Below are 23,694 nucleotides of genomic sequence, written 5' to 3'. Positions count from 1 at the left end.
TCACTGACTGTGTTGTGCTCTCCTCAGTCTATAAACATGATAGAGTTACTACCGTGGTCTTCGCGTGGTCTGGGTCCACTTACCCACTAAATCTCTCTAGTTTTGTCACAATTGCTGTCAGTCCTGAGCAACAATAATACTATACTTATAATAATTTTTTTTTATGTATTTACTGATTTTTCTTAAAAATTGACTACCGTAATTTCCGGACTATAAAGCACACCGATATATAAGCCACTGTTCACAATTTAATGGTACACTGAATTTGACAAAGATTTTTATTTTTAACATACACTGGTAACATCAAAATTAGAGAACAATTTATAAACAATTGAACAATTCTGAAATAGTCATCTTCACTGCTGAACAGTTAAGGGAGTTTTCGTCCTGTCTATACCATGCTACCAGAACACCTTTTCCTCAAAATAACTAAGGCATTTCCAAAAAAAACATTATTTTCCAGAAAACACACTGATCAAAATTAGAGAACACTTTCAGATACCTCCCAGTTATTGGTGTTAATCTGGCACCTGGTGCTAATTTCCTTAAATATTTGTCAACCCCTGTTTAACTGGCAGCCTAACTTCCAGTTTCACTGACTCTGCAAGATGGTGGGCCGTTCTAAAGTGACTGAAAGCCTCTGGCAGCAGGTTGTCCAGATGAAGGCCAAAGGGATGACCCTATCAGCCATAGCAAGACAAGTTGGTCGTTCCAAATCTGTGATTTTAAGAATATTGAATCTTTACAACATCACAAACTCATTTAAATCCGCCAAGAAGGCTGGTCGTCCACGGAAGACAAATACAAGAGAGGACAGGATACTGCCGAGGATCTCAATGGGCAATCGTTTCCACACTGCAGCTGGAATTGCTCACCAGTTCAGCGCTGAACAGAATGCAAAATAATGTTTTTTTGAAATGCCTTAGTTAATTTGTGGAAAAGGTGTTCTGGTAGCATGGTATAGACAGGACAAAAACTCTTTCAACTGTTGAACAGTGAAGATGACATTATTTCAGAATTGTTCAATTGTTTATAAATTGTTCTCTAATTTTGATTGCCAGTGTAAATAAGCCGCACCTGTCTATACGCCGCAGGTGTCTACACTGAAACTAAGGAACTTTACACAGGCTTTAACAAAAGACACTAAATGCAATATGTTTCGCTTCTATTAGGAGCATAGCGGTATTTTGGGAATAGCCTGACACATTCTTCCAGTATTACTGCGTGTGTGGAGACCGAGGATTATGTCCTTTTTATTTTCTGATGCTCATTTCTAAGTTTCTTTGACTAATCCATAATGCTGTTGCCAAGAAAAATCATATTTTTGGAAACCTGTCTGTGCTTATATGATTTCTGTTGCAACTGGAGTTTTAGTGAGCTATCCCTTGACCCAGACTCAACGTGTTACAACGGCTTGTATCTAAACAGTATCCTACCAATTAAGTCTTTGTTCACTGTCTTCCTCCTTCCTTTCACAACTACAGTGGTACCTTGACCTACGAGTGCATTAATGTTTTTTCGAGGTACGAGCAGTCACTCTCATTTTTTGCTTTGTTACGCGGGCAAAAATATGAGGTACGAGCTCGAGACGCCGCTGCTATATGGCGAAGCAAAGCCAGAAAGCAAAGATTGTGACGAAAATTAAGATAAGCAAAGAAGAAAAAGTAAAAAATTTTAGGTTTAGAGATACGTAGTGTACAGGAGTGATAGTAATAAACGAGTTTTCCCTCCGCTTATCGCCTCTACCTCCCCTTATGGTACAATTAAGAGGCTTCTACGCCGCTCAGGTCGCCTCCGGATTCAAATTTTCTCAGACTAATTTTCACGTTATCCAATCTATTAAATATTAAATATTTAATAATATTTAAAAACTAAAATATATGAAATATTGAAATTTCTCACTTTCTGCCACCAGAATATTTCCGTTTAGCATGCAGCTTTTTAATTTTTTTTTTTTAGCATGCATATGGTATCAATGACCTTGTCAGGGTGCGAGCGAAACAAAGGCGGAAGCCGGAGTGCAGCTCGCTTGGGTTTTAATGACAAGTGTGAGAGAGAGATACACACAAGCAAAAACCGGAACGCGAAAACATAACGTAAAGTCCAACACATACAATAACGAACGGGGAGTGAGTGGTTTATGTAGGAGCGGGTGAGTGATGATGAGCTCCAGGTGAGCGTGATTAAGCCTGGAGCTCCAGAGAGAGTGGAGGCATGATTGATGATGAGCCCCAGGTGTGCGTGGTTAAACCTGGAGCTCTAGGGAGAGCGGAGGCATAGAGAGCCACCAAAGGGGGCGTGGCAGGTGGATTCCTGACAGACCTATTATATTATATAATATTATTATTATATTATTAACGAAAATTTATTCCTATATACAAAATTTACACGGCCGTAAGAACTGGATACAGGCATATGCAGTGTGGCTTTCTTTTTTTTTTCTTTTCCCAGCACTCCCTGTGTTCACTTAAACAGATCATGCTTAAGCATGTTCTTTTATGATAATGTAATAATATTGTAACAGGGGCTTATCAAATAAATATATTAGAACTAAAAAACATTCATTGTATTTTTATTTATATTCTGATTTTTAGACAAGCAATGTATATAAATGCATATTCTCTGGCTTTCAGCTGTTACACTATTTGGTCATTCTTACAATCTTAATTATTTAAGTAAGTAAACCGCAGGCCACATTTCCACTCTTTTTCTATCCTTATATATTAATTTTTATTATTATTATTATTTGATTTATTATTATATTGATTTATTTAATGTTTTTTATGCCTCTAGTTTCTGTCTCTAAATCTGACATAATCATACTTATTCTTTAGTTACTCTAAATATATGTTCATAACTAATGTGCGATATATCCCAATGTATATCTAATGTGCATATATTCCCAGATCAAACAGATTATTTAACTGACATCACAATCTCACACGCATATACACACATATATACACACATATATATATATATATATATATATATATATATATATATATATATATATATATATACTCTGTATGTATATTTATGAATGCTATGTGTATGTATATACTTACCTAATTCACTCACTACATTAGACAAATTTTAATTAGCAATTTTCTCATATCTCTTATTTAAAAAATCTACTTCACTTTATCTTCTACTACTCCTCTCCTCCACTCCTGCTCCTCACACAACGACATACAACAATGAACATCAATAAAATAACATCCTATTGGGGCACCCCCTGTCTCTACCATGCAGACCTATTTTGCTAATCAAAACAGAAGTATCTAGAGACAAATATCACTTCATCAACTTCATTTTTATCATCATTTTCTGGATCCTTACACTCGTCAGGCCGAAGCTATTTAAACGGCACAGTGGTTGCATCCGATCATGCTCTTCACACACATGAATAGCCATCACCCTGAGACTTCCTTTCACACACACATTCACACATGTACCCTTCCCACACCACAAACCGGCCCTTTAGCCTCCAGGTTATACCCAAACAGGTAACCACTAACCACTAGTCAGGAACTGGTCAGTCTGGTGGTATTGGATTCTCGTTAACAGGGTTGCAATGCAGATCGAGTTCTTGAAAGGACCCGTCTCTAGGTTATGTATGTAACCCTAGTTCCCTGAGGGAACAAGACACTGTGTGTCTGACACACTGGTGGCGTCCGTGTAGCACTTCCTTCTCTCTTACAAAACCTGGCGCCAGCTTCACTCCATGTGCTTTTTATAGCTTCCTGGTCATGAAGTCACCCCACCAGACAGATTCCATTGGACAGATTAGACATGTGATTAGACCAGAGCATGGACAAAGTGTAATCATTCCCAAAGTCTTTCTTTTAAAACTCATGTAGCGACTGGGGGAGAAGAGGGACGAACTTATAATACAGATAAATTGAGTATATAGTTGGAAGCACAGTCTGCTTGCATTCTCCACCATTATATGTAGCGAATTTATATTCTCCATTAGTTATAATTTATATTCTCCATTATATGTTGAAATTGACGGTAATGGAATTAACGTTACACTTATTTGGTCTGTTCGTCCGCCGAACAGACAGTATAATCTTTATTAATTCTATAAAAAGGGGTTTCTCCCCGGCCAAGAAAGACGTAACCCTCCTTTATTTTACACCGTAAAAATTAAAAGAGCATGTAGTTCAGACCGAATGTTGCAGGAACCTTGAATTATGAGCGATTCTCAGAGACAATCACCTGTGAAAAATATGGCGTTTAATGAATGAGACAAACACAGCATAAAGCTAACTATACAAACAAACAAAAGAAGTAAAGAAAACAATAATGAAAATAAAATAAAAGTTAAAATTAGGAAAGGAGGAAGAGAAAGGAAAAGAAGAAAGGAGAGAAAGGAAGGAAAGGAATGGCAAGCTTAAACTTCAAAATTAATCACATCCTAACTGAGAAATCGTCACAGAATTTTAAATTCGCCTTAATATTAAGGGGTTCAAACTTAACACGCATCTAAATTAGTTGGTAAACCTGTTACTTGCATTGGCTTGTTGCACAAGAGTCTGGATGCGGTAGTCAAAAGAATCTTGGACGAGTTGTTAGGATGGAGTCAGATGTTCTTCCAGCTTCTCCTGAAGATCAGAGCAGTTGGTGTTCTTGAAGATGAAGCTTGCTGGAAGATCTCAAAAGAGATTTAAGATCTCGTCCCGAAGAGTCGTTGCTGGGCTGTTCGAAGCGTCTAACTCTCCGGGCCATCGGGCCCCTGGGCCTTCGGGCCCCGGGGATCCGAGCCTTTCCAGTCGAGCCGAGTGAGCAAGCTTGCTTTTCTTGACTGAACCATTGATTAGTTGAGTTCAAGATGTTTTAAAGGTCCTGAACCCCACCCATCTTTAGGGGAATGGCCAATGCTATGGCCTGAAATTTTGGAGGGAAAAACTCCCTTTGTTCATGTGTTTGTGGGCATGGTTTCCAGGCTATATTCGCTTTGGAGAACTTAAAGTTTTATCCAAAGTGTATCAAGACAGTATGGTACATTTCATGATCGAATAAAATGTGTGTGTGTGTGTGTCACAAACAGTCATATTGGAGCCAAGTTTCGAGAGTGGATTGTTTAAGGGTCCCTGTGGAGTCAACCAGAGAGGCCAGGGGGTTATCTGGCTTTTGAGGTGTTGTATGTGTGTGTGTTTGTGTGTCACAAGCAGCCATGCTGGATCGAGTTTCGAGTTTGGATTGTTTTATGATTAGAGGGTCCCTGTGAACTCAGGGTTTGGTCCTGTTTCGTGTCTTCGGAGGGGAAGTGTGACACTGTGGGATACACCACCCCCAATAAAACTTTCACCTTTTGATTGAGATGTAGAGGTCATAGGTTAAAAGGAATGCCTGGCACATGAAATCTAAATGAACTGTGCCAGACGCTACACTCATGTCGATAAAATTACCTTCATCTTAGAAATATTGCTAAAATAAGAAATGTTATTACAGGATGCAGAAAAAATTTTCATGCTTTTGTTACATATAGATTGGACTGTTGTAACGCTTTTTTGTCTGAATGTTCTAGTAAGTACAAGTTATGCAGTTAGTCCAGCATGTGGCAGCAAGAGTTCTTAACATGTTTTTACCCATGTCTTATTCAGTATACATTGGCATCCAAATAAATCTCACATTTTATTCTGATGTATAATTCACTAAATGATCTTATGCCACAGTATTGGAGTAAACGTTTGTTCCATTATGATCCCCCATGCCAACTTAGATCAAAAGGAGCAGGCCATTTGTTGGTACCGCAGATAATGAATACTACAACAGGGGGCAGAGCTTTCTCTTACAAAGCCGCACAGTTATGGAACAACCTTTTAATTAGTGTTCAGGAAAATGACATAGTCTCAGTGCTTAAGTCTAGGCTGAAAATATATTAATTTAGTCAAGCTTTTGGTAAGTTGGTTTTTCTGAGGTAAAGGATCTCTTCTCTTTTCTTCTCTTCTTCTCTTCTCTTCTCTTCTCTTCTCTGCTCTTTTCTTCTCTTCTCTTCTCTTATCCTCCAAGCGCTAATGCTAAAGAGGCACTGTGTGACCCCTATGGCACTATTAGTGACCTGCAGAATTCTCACCCCAACGAATTGTTTATCGCTGGAGATTTCAACCATGCAAATCTCAGGACAATGCTCCCTAAACTCCATCAGCATGTGGACTTTGCAACGAGAGGAGCAAACACGCTGGATCTTGTTTACACAAACATCTCCAGCGTGTTTTGTGCAGAGCCCCACCCTATCTCGGCTACTCAGGCCACATCTCTGTTATGCTAATTCAATCGTACAGACTGCTCGTCAGACGCTCTAAACCAGTTCTGAAACGGGTAAATACCTGGCCAGCAGGAGCCACCTCTGCTCTTCAGGACTGTTTTGAGTGCACTGACTGGGACATGTTTAGGAAGGCTGCAACCAACAGCAATTCCATCAACTTGGAGGAGTACACATCATCAGTGACCAGCTACATCAGCAAGTGTTGATGACGTGAGCATCTCCAAGACTATCACTACACGCTCCAACCAGAAGCTGTGGATGACTCAAAAGTGTGTGCGCTTTCAGAGAGGCGAAGCACACACACGCCAAGAGAATCCATGACCACTTCCAGACAGCGGAGACACACGGTGCATGTGGCAGGGCATCCAGGCGATCGCGAACTACAAGTCTACATCACCTGCTTGTGACCATGATGCCTCCCTCGCAGATGTGCTGAACGTTTTCTACACCCGGTTTGAGGTACAGAACAACGTAAAGGCGAGGAAGACCACCCCTCCTCCCAGTGACCAGCTGCTCTTTGTTTAACCACAGCTGAAGTGATGAAAACTCTATGCAGAGTTAACCCATGAAAGTCTGCTGGACCAGACAACATTTCTGTCAGAGTGCTCAGGAAATGTGCAGAACAGCTAGCAGATGTCTTTACCGACATCTTTAACATCTGCCTGAGCAGCAACGTACGTGCCTCAACACAACGACCATCGTCCCTGTGCCGAAGAAGTCTACTGTCTCCTGCCTCAATGACTGGTGGGTCTCATCAGCAAGAATTACGAGTCAGCATACAGAGAAGAGGTGCACCAGTTGACAGCCTGGTGTGGAGCCAATAACCTGTTTTTGATGGTTGTGGACTTCAGGCGAGCACAGAGCGGCCAATCTCCACTGATCATCGATGGATCCTCAATGGAGATCGTCAAGAGCACCAAATTTCTTGGTGTTCATCTGGCGGATAACCTCACCTGGTCACTCAACCCTGGCTCCATCACCAAGAAAGCCCAGCAGCAGCTCTACTTCCTAAGAAGGCTGAGGAAAGCTCATCTCCCTCCCCCCATCCTGACCATGTTCTACAGAGGGACAATTACAAGTGTAAGATATTAGGAAAAGTGACTTTGTTAGAGTAAAATTTTTTGAGACCTATTTTTTTCCCCAAAAGTAAGCACTGTGCTATTATTTCAAGTGAGTAACTCAAATTTACTGGCTTGAAGTACAGTACAGTGTCCTCCATTTTCTGTTTAGTGACTGCCTATGTCCATGACATTGTTCACCTAACATTATTGCACTCTGAAGATTGTTCACATCAGAATCATGTAATTTTGTGCAGTGACTGATTGTTAGTTTTTGCCAGATAATATAATTTGTTCTGTATGTTAGAATAAATTAATGTGAAATGCATTACTATGCATAACTGCATTACTATAAAACTGCATTACTATGCATTACTGCATTACTACAAAAATAATATAATTTGTTCTGTGTCTTAGAATAAATGCAGTTCATCTTCATTTATTCTAAAGTACAGAACAAAATATTTTTAACTCTTCACTCTTAAATTATTTATAACTCTTTCATGTGAAAAATGAATTGCAGTAAGCACATGTACTCTATCAATAGACACAATTGAACGGTAGATACTGAATGTGAGAATGAATGCTGGATTTCTTTACTACTCTAATACTTTAATTATCTAATACTAAATTTACTAATAGGATTTCCATGCATAATCTATCATCTTATCCTGTGGCAGCATGAATTGTGGGATAAAAAAATTATTTCAGCTCGACAAGCCACGTGTATGACTGTAAATATATAACAGCAGGTCCTTTTTTTAAAGAGCTTTTTAGAGACTATTATTCCCAAATAGCTTAATATTGAGTACATATTGTAAGCACCACATACAGTGTCCTCTAAATGTTTTGGAACAAATTAGAATGACTATCTTTGGAGATTTAGAATGACTGGATTTTTTGTGTTAAACAGCAAAGAGTATTGCACCATATCCACGAAAAATATATTCGTGTTTTTAAATTTTATTTAATTAAATTTGGTTGCACATCTTTTGTTCTTCCTTATCTAAAAGATTTTATTTAGTTGAAATAAAATAATTGGGTTCTGAAGTATTTACGTTATTCTTGTTAATTGTAGGAACTTTTAGATTCATGTACTTTTTTCTTGTTGTCTTTTGATTTTGTCACTGGACACATTTGTCTTTGTGGTTTATATTGTACTTTTTTTTATCATATACATTCCGAGCTATGATTTTCTGTTTTGTGTTTCATGCTGTTTTTGCTATACTTTCTGATTTAGACCCATGCATTATGTATGGATTACCCTTTTTTTTTCTGACTCTCGCTTTGGACTTTTATTATGATTGAGATTTACCCAGATAAACAATATGCTGAGTATATATGCTTCTATCCTGCTGTCTTACCATGTTACAGTTTTACATCCAATTAGAACAGAGATACATCTAATATGAACTAGTTCAGTGGGATAAAAAAAGTTTGAAAACAAGATAGAAGCATGTTCCATTGCATTCAGAGTAGCATATAACCGAAGATAAGGGACACTGTTAGTTGTGATCCATTTATCTTACTGTAGGCTAATGTCTCATGCCTCACCTCAAACTGTTAGCCTGCTGCATTGGCCTCTTTAGCTCTCATGCCAAATCTTCTATCACTCTACTCCTTTTTAAACCCACCAAATGTGTCACTTAGTGATTTACTTCTTGATACATTTGTATTTATTTCAGGACTTGCTAAACACAGATCACATAGTTTTGAACCAATTCAACTAGTATAACTATTAGTCGGCATCCTGCAATATCACATTTAATGATATATAGTTTAAAACTGCTATTTTATCTAATTTCCATTTTCATACATGCACTATTCCAATCAGGAAATCATATGACAGCAGCACAATTTGAGGTGGATGGGCTACAACAATAGAATACCACATAATTTTCTTCTCCTGTCAGCCTGGACAGCTGAAGATTTGAAAAAAAAAACAAACCCTGGTTTATTTTCAGTCTTTAGCTATCAAATTTCTGTAAATCTGTGCTCATTTACTTAATGTCAACAGTCTGCAACAATCGCTCAGGACTACAGATTGCATTTGATCACCATCACTGCACGCCTCAACAAAGTTAACTATAATAAATGGACATTCAGTGCCACCCAGATGAGGATGGGTTCCCTCTTGAGTCTGGTTCCACTCATGGTTTCTTCCATTTCGGGGAGTTTTTTCTTGCCACAGTCACCACCAGCTTGCTCATTAGGGACAAACTTACAATTATAAAGAGCAATTTATTCATTCTTTTTTACTGCATTGTCTGTGTAAACCTGCTTTGAGACAGTGTCCTGTGTTAAAAGTGCTATACAAATAAAATTTAATTAAATTGAAGAAGTTTAATTAAATTATTAAGAAGTGCTTAATAAAGCAATGAATAAATAAATACCATCCTTCCCTACTTCAAGCCCATTGTGCGTATTGTCAGCAGGTCCAGACTAACCTTGCGTGGTTTGTATATTGGACACTCAGTTTTTTGCCAATCCAAAAGAAAAGATCAAGTAATGTTTTTTGCATGATGTTTTTAAACGCTTCTACTACCATCTTAGTCATTTTGTATAAAGACAGTGCTATAATGTGAGTTTATCTGTATCTGGAAATCTTTAGCGCTGTAAATAAAAAATAGACTTAAAATTTAAATATCTAGTGGATGTCCAGCTTTATTCAATTATCAAGAAACTTCTTATGGCCTGGTTTCATAAGTGTTAATTTCAACACACAGACTATATGGACAAAAGTATTGGGACACCTGACTTTTATAGCTGTATGTAGCTATCCCTATTACCACAAAGTTGGAGGCACACAATTGTATAGGATGTCTTTGAATGTGGTTTTTGACAGTCACTGCACTTTCCATAACTTTTAAAGATTAAACATATTAGTAGCTATAGGTTTTTGAAAATGATTTAAAAAGAAACAGTGCCTAATTTCTTTCTCTTTTTTATTCTCTTTCTCTCTCTATCTCTCAATCTCACTCAGTATGTCCCTCCAGACCTGTGCATCTGTAACTTTGTGTTGGAACAGTCACTGTCAGTCCGGGCACTGCAAGAGATGCTGGCCACAACCGGGGAAAATAATGAAGTGAGTACACAACATGTCAGATTTCTATTATAGTTTTCATGATATATAAATTAACATTTCTTTAAATTATCCTTATGGCTTCCTCAAACTGTGACTACAAAGTTGAAGGTACACAATTATAAGATATTTTTGGATTCAGTAGCATTAAACTTTCTCGTCATTTGAATTAGGAGACTAAAACATATATACATACATATATAAGAGCTCTCAATCGGTTTAACGTTTCAAAGCCGGTAAACATGGTTTTCAAAGAATGTTCTTGTCTATTAAACAAATAGAATAAAGGACACAGAAAAAAACACAGGTTTCCATAACTTCTCTTTCTTTCCACTGAGCCTGCTGCTCAAACAGACAAGCCCGTTTACATTTTCAGTGGGGACGAGAGCATACAAATATCCCAGTTCACTGAACACTCTATATCCATGATCCCTCCAGATCTGCTCTTTTACCTAAGAAAAATTTACTGATAAAATATTAGACTAGATAAATATGTTTTCAGCCTCGACTTGAACACTGATTGGAAGGCTGTTCCATAACTGTGGGGCTTTATAAGAGAAATATCTGCCTCCTGCTCTAGTCTTCATGATTTGATGTACCAACAAATTGCCTGCACCTTTTGCTCTAAGTAGGTGTGGAGAATCATATTGTTACAGAAGTTCACTCAGACATTGCAGCGCGAGACCTTTAAGTGCTTTATACGTCAGTAGTTATATTTTATAATCAATGTGACATTTGATTGGGAGCCAGTGTAGACTGATTAAAACAGGGGTGATATGGTCATATTTTTTTAGATCTAGTAAGGACCCTTGCTGCTGCATACTGCACTAACTATAGCTTATTTATGCACTTACTTGAACACCTGTTAGATTTTTATCATGCCCAAACAAAACTTAATTCTTGGAGAGGTTTTCCATGTGAACTGCGATGCCCGGGGTGCCTTTCTGATATCAGGGAAGAATCACACAGCACACAGATTGGAGCACTGTTGTTCTTGTTCAATGTTGTTGTTTATTGCAGGCAGCAGACCCGTGTATATATACACACATTGAAAACAAAGCCTAACCTAAAGCTGTTTCGTGTTTAGACCAGAGGATATACTAGCCGGAGATGTGTGAGCCCAGATAAAGACTTCCTGTATACCTTACATACTAACATCGTAAATATTCTATAGACACTGAACAGACAAAGGAATGTGTGTGAACCAGTGTGAGAATCATACCAAAACACACCAAAACATAGGATGTTCTCCCTGGGAACAGAATCGGTGACATAAACTGCAAATGAAAAGATAAGACAAACAAAAACATACAGATTCCATTTTATTCTGTCTCTACATGCATATAATCCTTCATCATCACCACTCCAATCGAGGCCTTTATGGCCTGTCTTACCATCGTCATCAAACATGGCAACATACAAAGTACAATTCCAACAATCAATACAAGAATCAATCCTAAAACAAAAGTGTCCAACTCTCGTAAACAAATTCTTAATCTTCTCAAAAAAACTTTGTTCAGCAGTTGTTTCATGTTCTCCAAGACGTTGAGCGGCTTCAGTGATGTTCCTCAGTACTTGTTCGATAATATGACAATCAGCATCATTATCAGGTCTATAGGTACAACGGGTAGATCCTACAACAGCACATACTCCACCTTAAATAGTAGTGAGTTGATCCAAAACCAAGTGATTTTGAATTGCAGTTAATCTCAAACCTCGAAGTTCCACTCTAATTCCTTGCATCATAGATGTGGTGGCATTCATGAAAGAGATTAACTCATACTGGGTTACCTCAACTTCTATCATCAGATTAATCACACCAACAGACGGAAAAAGAGATTAAAATCTTCTTCTTCTTCTTTCGGCTGCTCCCATTAGGGGTCGCCACAGCGGATCATCCGTCTCCATACCACCCTGTCCTCTACATCTGCCTCTTTTACACCAACTACCTGCATGTCTTCCCTCACCACATCCATGAACCTCCTTCTTGGCCTTCCTCTTTTCCTCCTACCTGGTGGCTCCATCCTCAACATTCTTCTACCAATATAATTTATGTCCCTCCTCTGCACATGTCCAAACCATCTCGCCTCCCTCACCTTGTCACCAAAACATCCTACATGCGCTGTCCCTCTAATAAACTCATTTCTAATCTTATCCATCCTCGTCACTCCCAACGAAAACCTCAACATCTTTAGCTCTGCTACCTCCAGCTCCACCTCCTGTCTTTTACTCAATGCCACTGTCTCTAAACCATACAACATCGCAGGTCTCACCACAGTCCTATAAACTTTCCCTTTCAATTTTGCAGATACCCTACTATCACAAATCACTCCTGTCACTCTTCTCCACCCACTCCACCCTGCCTGCACTCTTTTCTTCACTTCTCTAACACACTCTCCATTACTTTGCACTGTTGAACCCAGGTACCTGAATTCCTCCACCTTCTGAAGCTCTTCTCCTGCAACCGCACCACTCCACTGCCCTCCCTCTCATTCACACACATGTACTCTGTCTTACTCCTACTGAGTTTCATTCCCCTTCTCTCCAGTGCATATCTCCACCTCTCCAGGCTCTTCTCAACCTGCTCCCTACTCTCACAACAAATCACAATATCATCCGCAAACATCATAGTCCAGGAGACTCCTGTCTGACCTCGTCCGTCAACCTGTCCATCACCACTGCAAACAGGAAAGGGCTCAGGGCCGATCCTTGATGCAGTCCAACCTTCACTCTAAACCAGTCTGTCGTACCTACTGCACACTTCACTGCCGTCACACTGTCCTCATACATGTCCTGCACCACCCTTACATACTTCTCCGACACACCTGACTTCCTCATACAGTACCACAACTCCTCTCTTGGCACCCTGTCGACGCCTTCTCTAAATCCACAAATACACAATGCAATTCCTTCTGTCCTTCTCTATACTTCTCCATCAACATTCTCAAAGCAAATATGGCATCTGTGGTGCTCTTCCTCGGCATGAAACCATACTGTTGCTCACAGATGGTCACCTCTTCTCTCAGCCTGGCTTCCACTACTCTTTCCCATAACTTCATGGTGTGACTGATCAACTTAATACCCCTGTAGTTACTGCAGGTCTGCACATCTCCTTTATGCTTAAAGATCGGTACCAGCACACTCTTTCTCCATTCCTCAGGCATCTTCTCACCTTCCAAAATCCTGTTAAACAATCTGGTCAAAACCCCACTGCCATCTCTCCTAAACATCTCACGCTTCCACGGTATGTCATCTGGTCCAACCGACTTTCCACTCTTCATCCTCTTAATCGCTGCTCTCACTTCCTCCTTACTAATCTTATCTACATCCTGCTTCACCATCTCCACATCATCCAACCTTCTCTCTCTCTGATTTTCCTCATTCATCAGCTGCTCAAAATACTCCCTCCACCTTCTCAACACACTCTCCTCACTAGTCAACACATTTCCCTCTCCATCCTTTACTGCTCTAACTTGCAGTACATCCTTTCCAGCTCGGTCCCTCTGCCTGGCCAATCGGTACAAATCCTTTTCTCCTTCCTTAGTGTCCAACCTCTCATACAGCTCCTCATATGCCTTTTCCTTGGCTTTCGCCACATCCCTCTTAACCTGCTGCCGCATCTCCTTGTACTCCTGCCTACTTTTCTCATCACTCTGTCTATCCCACTTCTGTTTTGCCAACCTCTTTCTCCTTATGCTCTCCTGCACTTATGCTCTCCTGCACTTCCTCATTCCACCACCACGTCTCCTTGTCTTCCTTTCCTTCTAAGAGATTAAAATATTTGTGGAAATTTTGTCAATAGCCCACTTAGAAATCCCCTTACTGATAAAAATTATGTCAAATACTTATTTTCCCCACTGTACATTTGCATTACATTGGCATCGTTTTCCCAAAAAATCTGGTGATGGTTCATGGCCGTGCCCTCGCTTGTAATGCCACCATTAACTTGCGCGAGGGTCGGGCATTTTTGTTCATACCAAGTGTGGCTTTTTAAGATCTGTATATATTTTGGGGGGTTAGTTGGAATAGGAAGACTCCTACATATAGCATCAATATCACTAGCTTTCGCTGGTTTAACATGTATTTCATTTCATTCCCATACAAATGCAAAATTGGGCTGTATAGATGTAGCAACAGGCAGTGCAGGATAAAGACCAAGGCAAGTAGACGGTGTTGAATTGTATGGTGGAGGCGATTGTTTCTTATTCAAAGAGCATTTAGAAGCATTGACTCTTTCTGGACCTTTGTCCCCGTACTTGTTCATACTTACCCATTTATCATAGGACTCAGTTCCTTTTCTCTCTCTCTCTCTCTCTCTCTCTCTCTCTCTCTCTCTCTCACTTTTTTTTTTATCAATTAATTTATTCATTTATCTATTATTTTTCGGGCATATAAAAATTATCGTGGATTCTTTTGGATACTTCAGACAATATCGCCTATATTAGGCAGACCGTAAAAAAAGTCTTCTAATCTTACATCTTACATCCCCTTTGCTTTTACCCTTTCCTGTGTCCTGTTTTATCTTCATGTATTCAATACTTATTCCCTGTGTCATTTCACTTTATTTATTATGACTCAACTTGTATACTTAAATGTTCAGATTTCTTTGTATGAATTCAATATTTGGCTTGATGGCTTCATCTGGTGGAAATTTTGTCAATAGCCCACTTAGAAATCCCCTTACTGATAAAAAATGATGTGTCAAATACTTATTTTCCCCGCTGTATACCTTACATACTAACATCATAAATATTCTGTAGACACTGAACATTTAAAGGAATGTGTGTGAACCAGTGTGAGAACCATCTTAACACTAACAACACCCATACAGTTAAGCATTACAATAGTCTAATCTATATGTAATAAAAGCATGAACTAGTTTTTCTGCATTCTGTAATGACGGTCGTGTGGCTCACAGGCCGACCTGGCAGAAGGCGTGGAGTCGGACGAGTCCTCTCCAGCCTTCCCTGCTGGGTTGAGTGGCTGCTCTCTCTGGGAAGCACGTCTGGCGGCTGCTTCTTCTCGCGGTGTGAGCAGCGTCCCTCCTTCCGAGGAGAAAGGGATGATGGACGCTAGCGAGCCTGTGGACTCCTCACAGCCTGTGCTGTATGAAGGTCGTGACATGGTTGTTTCCTAGCTCGAGCCAGCTTGGCCGGCCCAGGAACAAAAGCAGCGCGCACCCAGTGAGGTGGATGACAGCCTCAGCGCCTTCCCCGCCCTGCACACCGAGGTGTCCAGGTCCTAAGAGACCCGTCTGCAGCGTGTGCTTCTCCCAACGATCCTCGCTGTACACGATTGTAGTTGGGGCTAAGGAGTGCGGCTACGGGACGATGCCGCATGTGGGAGAGACGCTAGCTAGCTATCTCTTCCCAGGTGGTGCATCACTGAAGGCTTTGGTATGCCTACAAAAAGCCACTTTGGCTCTAGTAGGTAAGGCTATGTGGCAGGTCAGGCTGCAGGTTGCCTCCACACGATTAGTGTGTTGCAGGCATACCAGGCTGGCCTTCTATGAGAGATGGCGAGGGCTTACCTTCTGAACGGCCCGGTGGCCCCTCCTGGGCTGATCTGGTGACACTGTAGGTAAGAGTGATTGCTGGCGGGTTCAGGAGACTGCGGCAGCGTTTCAGTGGTACTTCCCCGCCGCTCCCGTGGGCCTGCTCGGCGGCAGCCTCGGCCTGGTACGTCCAGGCACCGTGAAGCCCAAAATGAGAGCGTTGCTACCCAGTCCCTGCGGGGAGGTCCCCTGGCGATGCTCTAGGCCCAAGGAGGAGCTGGCCGTCCTGAGGATCATCCTTGCCTCTAATAAATGGGCCATGGTGCACAAGTCCTTACATCTTGGAGGGCGGTGTACACCTTATGCTACGGTGCACATACCTTCCCAGCACCACCGGGAGGCCGGTTTGTTAGCCCTGCCACAGGATGTGTTTCAGGGCACAGCCTCCCTCCAGCGGTTTACTTCCTCTATTTCCGCCTGAAAGATCGCTGCGGATGGGGGAGGCCCACCACCTCTCAGGAGGCCCTGGTGGCTGCAGAGCGCTGCTCCTGCCGATTGGAGACAGGAGGCTGGCTTGTTAGCCCTGCCACAGGATGTGTTTCAGGGCACAGCCTCCCTCCAGTGGTCTGCTCCCTCTATTTCCGCCCGAAAGATTGTTGTGGATGTGAGAGACCCGCCGCCTCTCTGGAAGCTTCAACTGCCGCAGTACGCTGCTCCAGCAATTTGGGTTCAGTGGTCTGCTTCCTCTATTTACGCCTGAAAAATCGTTGTGGATGGGGGAGACCCGCCACCTCTATGGAAGCTTCAACGGCCGCAGTACGCTGCTCCAGCCATTTGGGTTCAGGAGCTGGCTGACCTGAGGATCATCCTTGCCTCTAATAAACGGGCCGAAAGATAGCTGCGGATGGGGGAGATCCGCCGCCTCCTAGGAGGTGTCATCGGCTGCAGAGCACCACTCCAGCCGCTCTGAGTGGGTCAGAGGCCAACCCCGAGGGGTTGGTACCTCTGAGGAACTTTCTATCAGCCTGGGAGGGGCTGCCAGAGGTCTCTCTGTGGGTCCTGCATACTGTAGAGAAGGGCTACGTGATTCAGTTTGCGTCTGGTGGGACCCAAACAGGCTCTGGTCCTGGAACAGGAGGTGCGCACTCTCCTGAAAAAGCAGGCCATCGAGGTGGGTGCCCCCCTCAGTCAGAGAGTCAGGCTACTACAGCCCATACTTTATTCTGAAGAAGGATGGCGGGTAGCGTCCCATTCTAGATCTCAATTCCTGAACCGCTCACTTATGAGGCTCAGGTTCAAGATGCTCACTGTCAGAGGTCGTGTCTCAGATCAAGTGTAATGACTGGTTTGTCACGATAGATCTAAAGGACAAATACTTCTATGTGGCCATCCTTCCCGCACACAGGAGGTTCCTGAGGTTTGCTTTCAGGGGCAAAGCTTACCAATATCGGGTCCTCCCGTTCGGCTTAGCACTCTCACCCCATACCTTCATGAAGTGTGTGAACGCACACTTGTGTTTTACCCCGCTGCGGCTTCAGGGCATCCACATTTTGAATTATATCGACGAATCCATATCCATACCATTTAAGGTCTCGTGGTGTGCTCTTCGAGCCTTAGATGTGTGAAAGAAACCAACGTTTCTGTCACAAGACCCCGTCTTAGGAACTCCTTGTCATCACGTAATGCTAACGCAGACCGGCCTCGTGAACCCAAATGGCTTCAGCAGCTGTGGCCACTAACGTATTGCTATGGTCTGTGGAGTGGGCCACGTCTCTTGTTGCACATAAATTGCCTGGAGATGATGGCTGTGTTTTGGGGGTTAAAACACTTCCTTCCGGACCTGAGGGGTCACCATGTGTCCCTTATTTCTATAGCGCTTTTCACAACAGACATTGTCTCAAAGCAGCTTTACAGAAATCAACAGTCAAGGTAAATGGTGTGCATTTGTCCCTGATGAGCAAGCCGTGGCAACTGTGGCAAGGAAAAACTCCCTTAGAAGTTATGAGGAAGAAACCTTGAGAGGAACCAGACTCAAAAGTGGAACCCATCCGCATTTGGGTGACATCAAGTGTTTGAACATAAATCTTTCAACAATACAGAACACTGGAGAGTGAGAACTAACATGAGCACTGGAGTGTGTGATTATAGATAATGTTCTTTCTACAGTATTATACAGTCTTTATGATTATAAAACTAGGAGCTACTGAGCATCTCATAAAATAGCTCAACATTTGTGATCATCACAGATCCAACACCAGCTTCTCTATGCCAGAGCCTTTAAACACTCCAGGAGATCTAATGTCTCTAGATGGTTCGGGATGTTTGCGAGTTTGGCATCTACTTCTTTAAAGGTCCATAATCTTCATGAGGTGGAACGTGACTGGAGCTGGCCAAACCTCAGGATGCCTCAGGATGGGGAGAGAAAGAGAAGCAGTGGAGAGAAATTAGCGTAGCTGCTGTTCATGATATTAACAGCACAAGTTGATAATGTGCATGTGATCAGATGTTCTGGAGCACAAGGTTATGATGTGAGACGTATGTTATGTTTAGGCTTTGCTTTAAAAACATACTTTTTTAATCTGCACTTAAACTGGGAGTGTGTCTGAGCCCCGAACACTGTCAGGAAGACTAATCTAAAGATTAGGAGCTAAATGTGAGAATGATCTACAATACGGCGGTGGTTTCTTATATTAACCACCAGGGGGGTCCCTGGTCTCGCCCCTTGTACAAGCTGGCACGAGAGGCGGTGGTTTCTTATATTAACCACCAGGGGGGGTCTCCGGTCTCGCCCCTTGTACAAGCTGGCAAGAGAGGTCCTCCTGTGGTCCCAGGACAAACTTTCCTTTGGCGGTGGTTTCTTATATTAACCACCAGGGGGGGTCTCCGGTCTCGCCCCTTGTACAAGCTGGCACGAGAAGTCCTCCTGTGGTCCCAGGACAAACTTTTCTTGCTGAGAGGGGTTTACATCCTGGGACGGTTGAATTGCAGAGCAGATGCCCTGTCGAGACAATCGCTGAGGCCTGGGGAATGGAGACTCCACCCCGATAGGGCTGGATGCCATGGTGCAGTCGTGGCCGAGGCTACGCCTGCAGGCCTTCCCCCCCAATCGCACTGCTAACGGATGTTCTGGAGAGAGTTCCCCGTCTCCTCCTGGTAGGACCTTGATGGCCAGGCAAGCCATTGTTTGTGGACCTGGTGTCCCTCCTCGAGAGCCCTCCTTGGTAAATTCCTCCCAGGAGGGATCTCCTCTTGCTGGTGGGATGAACCCTGGTTCACCCCCGCCCGGATTTGTGAAAGCTGTGGCCCCTGAGGGGGCACAGTTCGTAGCAGCTGGTCTCTCTACCGAGGTAGTGGAGACCCTACTCCATTCCAGAGCTCCCTCCATGAGGAGGTTGTACGCCGCACGGTGGTGGCTGTTCACGTCATGGTGTGAGCACCGTGGCTTAGACCCAGTTAACTGCCTGGTTGGTTCAGTTTTGGAGTTCTTATGAAACCAGTTTGCCACAGGGTTTAACCTCTTCAAGGTTTACGTGTCCACTGCTGTGGCTTATATTTCCCCACCTGCGGGGCAGTCGCCGGTTAGGCACCGTCTAGTGACACGTTTCCTTTGTGGCGTACAGAGTCTGAGGCCCGGGACACTATCCAGAGTGCCTGTCTGGGACCTGTCTGTAGTGTTGGCGGCTCTATCCTAGTCCCCCTTTGAGCCCTTGGCCGAAGCGGCCCTTAGGTACCTGTTGGTAAAGACCGCTTTCCTTTTGCCAATTTCCTCTCTGAAGAGGATCAGGGATCTACAGGTTCTGTCCGTGGCCCCGTCCAGCTTGGAATTTGCCCCTGCCATGACCAGCGTGTTTTTATATACATAACCTGGGTACGTACCTAAGGTGCCTATGGCTCCCGCATGACCTATCGTACTTAGCTCCAGTTCCTTCATGCAGGCAAGAACAACATCTCGATGCCAGACTGCCTGAAGCTCTGATCGAGCAAATATCACCAGTCATTAATATAATTCAAAATGCAAATGCCCTGGAGCCACAGCAGGGCCAGTGCTGCATTCACACACTTTGTGAAGGTGCGGGGCGAGAGTGCCGGTTAAACGGGAGGACCCAGTATTGGTAAGCTTCGACTCCAAAAGCAAACCTCAGGAATTTGTGTGCGGGAAGGATGGCTATGTGGAAGTATGCGTCCTTTAGATCTTTCAGGACAAAACAGTCCTTTGACTTGATCTGAGACACAACCTCTTTGAGAGTGATCATCTTGAACCTGAGCCTCATGAGTAAGCGGTTTAAGGAGCAGAGATCTAGGATGGGACGCAACCCGCCATCCTTCTTCGGAACAACAAAGTATGGGCTGTAGTTTCCTGACCGAGGGGGGAACCACCTTGATAGTCCCTTTCCTCAGGAGAGCATGCACCTCCTGTTCCAGGACCAGAGCCTGCTCAGGCCCCACTATGGTGGGACATATCCCATTGAACCAGGGAGGAGAGGAACTGAATCGAGTAGCCCCTCTCTATAGTTAGCAGGACCCACTGAGACACCTCTTGCAGCTTTCAGAAAGTCCCTCAAGCGAACCAACCCCTCGAGGTTGGTCTCTGACCCACTCAGAGTGGCTGGAGTGGTGCCCTGCAGCTGTTGAAGCTTTCTAAGAGGCGGCTAGTCTCCCCCATCCGCAGCGAACTTTTGGGCGGAAATAGAGGAAGTGAATTGCTGGAGGGAGGCTGCACCCTGAAACACATCCCATGGCAGGGCTAGCAGACCGGCCTCCTGTACCCGAATGGCTGGAGCAGCATACTGCAGCTGTCAGCACCTCCTGAGAGGCGGCGGGTATCCCCCATCTGCAGCGATATTTTGGGCAGAGGTGGAGGGAGACACCTGCTGGAGGGGGGCCATGCTCTGAAGCACACCTTGTGGCAGAGCTAATGGCCCTGCCTCCCGGTGGTGCTGCGGAGGGACGAGCACCGTGGAACGAGGTGTACAATGCCCTCCTGAATGTAAGCCATCAGGACTTATGCACCACAGCCCGTTCATTAGAAGCAAGGATGACCCTCAGGTTTGCCGGCTCCTTCTTGGGCCTATAGTGTCACCATGGGCCCCTTGGTCCTCCCTGCAGGGACCGGGTGGCAACGCTCTCTTTGGAAGCGGCGGGGAAGTACCATTGAAACACCAGAACAGGCCAGAATGGGCCACCGGGGGCGCTCAGAAGGAAGCCCTGTCCCTGCTGGATATCTCAGCGTACAGGGTGAGCCACAGAAGCCATTCTGTGGCCACTAGAGCTGATATTGACTGACCTACAAATTGGCTCTTCCAGGCAACACTGAAGCCTTCAGCAAAGCATCACCTGGGGAGAGATAGCCAGCCGGCATCTCTACCCTGGCATCTCCCCATAGCCGCATTCCCTGAACTCTACTAAATTCGTGCACAGCGAATGTGGTGCAAAGATACAAGCTGCGTATGGGGTCTTCCAGAATCTAGACACCTCGGTGTGTACAAAACCGATTCCAAAAAAGTTGGGACACTGTACAAATTTTGAATAAAAACAGAATGCAATGATGTGGAACGTTCAAATTTTTATATTTAATTCAGAACACAACATAGATGACATCAAATGTTTAAACTGAGAATGATTTTAAGGGAAAAATAATTTTAAATTATATTGCATCAACACATCTCAAAAAAGTTGGGACAAGGCCATGTTTACCACTGTGTGGCATCCCCTCTTCTTTTTATAACAATCTGCAAATGTCTGGGGACTGAGGAGACAAGTTGCTCAAGTTTGAGAATAAGAATGTTGTCCCATTCTTGTCTAATACAGGCTTCTAGTCACCCAGCTGTCTTCGTCATATCTTCCTCTTTATGATGCAGCAAAAGTTTTCTATGGGTGAAAGGTCTGGACAGCAGGCTGGCCATTTCAGTACCCGGATCCTTCTTCTACGCAGCCATGATGTTGTAATTGATGCAGTATGTGGTCTGGCATTGTAAGGTGTTTCCTGAAAGTGACAACGTCTGGATGGGAGCATATGTTGTTCTAGAACTCGAATATACCTTACAGCATTGATGGTGCCTTTCCAGATGTGAAAGCTGCCCATGCCACATGCATTTATGCAACCCCATACCACCAGAGCCCTAGGTGTAGTTAGCATTCTTTTGCCCCCGGCATTAGAGACCTTCGGGGCACGGCAATTGGTTGGCAACTCGGCGACATACTCGCAAAGCAAAAGCAAATGCTAAGGCTTGCTCACAGGAGCTTCATTCTTCTCTGCTTTACAGTGAAGCACATACTGGTTATAGGAGACTTTATTCTGAGGCACCAGCAGCACAAGTTAGGTATATACCAGGAGCCAGGGCACTGAACATAGCAGGTCATCTTAGGTTTCTCGGAAAGCATAGGTTCTCTAAGTTTTTTCACACAGGAACTAAGGATATACGCCTTCGACAGTCAGAGACTACAAAGAATAACATTATAGAGGTGTGGCAATGTTCAATGCAGTAATATGCTCTGGCTAGACCCTAATGCGGCATGGCACTGTAGCTTACAGCACGTTATGGTCGCTGAACTGCTGGATGTCTGAATGGAGCTCAATAAACAATGTAGGCTTTATAAATAATTGGAAATATTTAAACGCAAGGCTGGCCTGTTAAGGAAGGTACCGCTCTCATTTCTTGTGGTATAGGTCATAGTCTCAGAACAGCACTGGTTAACAAGTGACTGTCCAGAGCCAATGCCAGGAAGCAGACAGACAAACTACAGTTGTGTTCAAAATTATTCAACCCCCAATGCTGTAAATGGGTTTGGGGAATTTAGTGTACATTTGTAATTGTATTCAGAATGAAATCCTACAAGGACTTCTTAAAAAACCATATGCAACTAAAATGACATCAATTAGTTTTGTAATACAGTAGTAAATGTTTCTTTTGTGAATTCTTCATTGACATAATTATTCAACCCCTTAAAGACTACCACTCTGAAGAAGAGAGGTTCAATGAAGTGTTTTCAATCAGGTATTGAAAACACCTGTGGATATCAGGGAGCAGCAATAAAGCCTAATAAGCACCAATTAGGCAGCTTTAAAATGACTGTGATACTCAGCTCCTTCTAGACATTTACTGGTGTGGTTACAAACATGGTGAGGTCAAGAGAATGGTCCAGGAAGACAAGAGAACAGGTGATTACTCTTCACAGGAAGGGCAATGGCTATAAGAAGATTGCAAAGATGTTAAACATACCAAGAGACACCATAGGAAGCATCATTCGCAAATTCAAGGCAAAGGGCACTGTTGAAACGCTACCTGGTCGTGGCAGAAAGAAGATGCTGACTTCGACTGCTGTGCGCTACCTGAAGCGTAGAGTGGAGAAAAGTCCCCGTGTGACTGCTGAGGAACTGAGAAAAGATTTGTCAGATGTGGGTACTGAAGTTTCTGCTCAGACAATACGGCGCACCCTGCGTAATGAAGGCCTCCATGCCAGAACTCCCAGGCGCACCCCCTTGCTGTCCCCAAAGAATAAGAAGAGTCGACTGCAGTATGCCAAAAGTCATGTGGACAAACCACAGAAGTTTTGGGATAGTGTTCTGTGGACTGATGAAACAAAATTAGAACTGTTTGGGCCCATGGATCAACGCTATGTTTGGAGGAGGAAGAACAAGGCCTATGAAGAAAAGAACACCTTGCCTACTGTGAAGCATGGCGGGGGGTCAATCATGCTTTGGGGCTGTTTTGCTTCTGCAGGTACTGGGAAGCTTCAGCGTGTGCAAGGTACCATGAATTCTCTTCAGTACCAGGAGATATTG

At 43.3% G+C, this 23,694-nt stretch overlaps 1 protein-coding gene across 1 annotated transcript in view; it reads left to right on the top strand.

Moving 5' to 3' along the window:
• LOC124389836 (ryanodine receptor 3-like) overlaps positions 1 to 23,694 on the top strand; it is a 462,748-nt gene that overhangs the window by 41,260 nt on the left and 397,794 nt on the right. Inside the window, exon 3 of the mRNA XM_046855362.1 lies at positions 10,319 to 10,420. Within this exon, the coding sequence (XP_046711318.1) occupies positions 10,319 to 10,420 (102 nt within the window). The remainder of the gene's footprint in view (positions 1 to 10,318; positions 10,421 to 23,694) is intronic.

This window comes from Silurus meridionalis, chromosome 8 (genome assembly GCF_014805685.1).
Source record: "Silurus meridionalis isolate SWU-2019-XX chromosome 8, ASM1480568v1, whole genome shotgun sequence".
Taxonomy (NCBI): Eukaryota; Metazoa; Chordata; class Actinopteri; order Siluriformes; family Siluridae; genus Silurus; species Silurus meridionalis.
This window is presented reverse-complemented; position numbering and strand designations above follow the sequence as displayed.